Source organism: Elephas maximus, chromosome 7 (assembly GCF_024166365.1).
Source record: "Elephas maximus indicus isolate mEleMax1 chromosome 7, mEleMax1 primary haplotype, whole genome shotgun sequence".
Classification (NCBI taxonomy): Eukaryota; Metazoa; Chordata; class Mammalia; order Proboscidea; family Elephantidae; genus Elephas; species Elephas maximus.
In genome coordinates, this window is record NC_064825.1 from 59,533,267 (window position 1) to 59,536,308 (window position 3,042).

Sequence of the window (3,042 nt, forward strand, 5' to 3'; positions counted from 1 at the left end):
ATGGACACCTCCATCAACAGTTCCAGCCCTCAGGTTTCCCAATTCATCTTGATGGGTCTCCCAGGCATTCACAATTGGCAGCACTGGCTCACCCTGCCCCTGGCTCTACTCTACCTCTTAGCTCTTGGTGCCAATCTCCTCATCATGATCACCATTCAATATGAGCCCATGCTACATGAGCCCATGTACCATTTTCTGGGAATATTGGCAGTGGTAGATATTGGTCTGGCCACCACTATCATGCCCAAGATTCTGGCCATCTTCTGGCTTGATGCCAAGGCCATCAGCCTCCCTGAGTGTTTTGCTCAAATCTATGCCATCCACTGCTTCTTGAGCATGGAATCTGGCATCTTCCTCTGCATGGCAGTGGACAGATACGTAGCCATCTGTCACCCGCTCCGATACCCCTCCATAGTTACTGAAGCTTTTGTGGTCAAAGTCACAGGGTTCATGGTGCTCAGGAGTGCCCTGTTGACCATCCCAGTGCCTGTCCTAGCTGCTCGGCGACACTACTGCTCCAGGAATGAGATTGAGCACTGCCTCTGCTCTAACTTGGGAGTTATCAGCCTAGCTTGTGATGACATCACTGTGAACAAATTTTATCAACTGGTCTTAGCTTGGATCCTGCTTGGGAGTGATATGGCTCTGGTGTTTTCTTCCTATGCTCTAATCCTCCGCTCTGTGCTGAGGCTGAACTCAGCAGAAGCAATGTCCAAAGCTCTGAACACCTGCAGCTCCCACCTCATCCTCATCCTCTTCTTCTACTCAATTATCGTTGTGCTGTCTGTCACACATCTAGCAGAGAAAAAGTTTCCCCTCATCCCTGTACTCCTTAACGTGCTGCACAATGTCATCCCTCCTGCACTCAACCCCATGGTCTACGCACTCAGGACGCAGGAGCTTAGGCTGGGCTTCTAGAGACTACTTAGGCTGGGTGAAGATGGGTCCACCAAGTAATTCCAGCTGTAGGAGACCACGAAGGCCTTAATGAAGCACAGAGGTTTAGTTCTCAATACTCCTGAGTTGTGATTCTGCCTTCACCTCTCACTAGGAATAAAGTTGAAAATATGCATATTAAAAATTACAATGAAATTTCCTATTACCTAGAAAATAAGTGACTAGGTAAGAGCAGAAAAACAAAATGTGCCTGACTGCAGATACCACCCTGGGATGAGACATTCAAATTATTCCAGCCTCTAGACATTCCATCAACCAAACTGTTTCAGTCTTTCAAACTGAGGCTACAGATACTGTGGAGCACACGCAAGCCATCCACACTATGGCCTTTTTGAATTCTTGGTCCGAAGAACCTTTTAAAACAATAAAAGAATTCTTGTTTTATGTTACTGGGTTTAGGGTATATGTTTACATGAAACTAGTACAATAATAATATCAGTTGCCATAGAGGCAATTCTGACTCACAGCCACCACATAGGACTAAGTAGAACTGCCATAATAGGGTTTCTAAGGGGCGCCTGGTGGATATGAACTGCCAGCATTTTGGTTAGCAGCCATAGCTCATGTGGAACTGCAACACCACATTTTACTGCTTAAAGAATGTTTTCAGAGATTCTAAGACAGGGGCAAGCTCTGGAAAGAAAAGATATATTTTGAATTAGGTAGGCTTCAGAATCTTCCTATACTTATGGCCATTATTCCACAGAGAGGGATGTATTAAGCCTGGGGAGCCTGAAATGGAAACCTATCTGGTGGGGCTGCGCTGGGACCAGGCTGAATGGATCTGCCCCCAGAAATCACTTGGATAAACCCTGAAAGCAATGGGGTCCTTTCCCCATTGCAATGTAAAAATCATTAGGCACTGGAGGATTCTTGGATTAGACTGGGGAGGGCCTAGAGAGCAGCACAACAGGACCAGGCCAATTAAGGGATCTAATTTTCTAAAACCCAGACTCCGAGGATGGCAAGAAAAGCCAGGGATCTTTTCTGAACAACAAAAGCCTGAACACAGGCAGCTGGTCCAGTGGGGTAGAAGTAGAGAAGGCAGTGCCAGAGAGAGCCTCTTCGCAGCACCTCCTGAGAGGTGAGAGGATGGATGTGGCTCATGTCCCTGGAATTCTGTCCTGATCTCTGGATTTGATTATGTGCCTTAACTTTGGCTTCCACGGTTGGCTTTCCTTGTTTGACTCTTCACACCCAGTGCCTCCTTTCTCTCAGGCTCTTCCCATTTGTAAGGACTAAAGTCTGTGATCAGGGAACGAGAGAAATAAGCTCCGAGCTGTATGGTGGTCACACTAGAGAAGATGGAGCTTTCCAGTAGGAAGACTTTGCAAATAAAACATAGTGAAACAAAACAAAATCATTCACAAAACAAAGAGAAAAACAACATTTCACAATGATACATAACAGACTCTTGGTAAAAAGGTTAAATGAGTAAATGATAAGTCAAAGGGTCTAGAATAATAAATTCTAGATCCAAGGTCCTCAAAACAAAAATAATTAATTTCAAGAATCACTGGTATCCAGTAAGTCACAGATGAAGAGAGCGTTGGGGAACTGGGAGTTAATAAACTACCAAATATGAAATGATGAGAGAAAAGTAGAGGGAAAATATAAAAGAAGCATTAATTATGAAGGAGAGAATTCTAGTGAAAAGTATATGTATTTGATATAAACATATATTCAATTGATGTAAAAATCATTGGTATCAGCTAAAACACGTTTAAAAACAAAACTTCATTACATATGACACAATACATGTAACTTTAAAAACAAAAAAACATACATAATGTAAATTCTACCTGAATTCCCATTAAATTTAAGCAACAAATTGAAGTTCTATGCAGTCGCACTTATATTCATCATGAATTTTCAACAATTCAATGAGACTTAAAAAAATTACAAGAGGCTAATGCGTGTAAGGAAACCCTGGTAGTGAATTGGTTAAGTGCTAGGGCTGCTAACCAAAAGGTCAGCAGTTTGAATACGCCAGGTGCTCCTTGGAAACTCTATGGGGCAGTTCTACTCTGCTCTGTATGGTCGCTATGAGTCAGAATCGACTAGAGAGTAATGAGATTGGTTTTT

General features: G+C 43.1%; 1 protein-coding gene across 1 annotated transcript; it reads left to right on the forward strand.

Annotated features, from left to right (window-relative positions):
* Nucleotides 1-918, forward strand: LOC126079441 (olfactory receptor 56B4-like). Its single transcript, XM_049890437.1, has one exon. The coding sequence runs from the start codon at nt 1-3 to the stop codon at nt 916-918; it is 918 nt and encodes a 305-aa protein (XP_049746394.1).
* The last annotated feature ends 2,124 nt before the right edge of the window (nt 919-3,042 follow it).

Bases quoted from the DNA above. Each gene is read 5' to 3' on its own strand.
- LOC126079441 (XM_049890437.1), top strand. From the start codon at position 1: ATGGACACCTCCATCAACAGTTCCAGCCCTCAGGTTTCCCAATTCATC.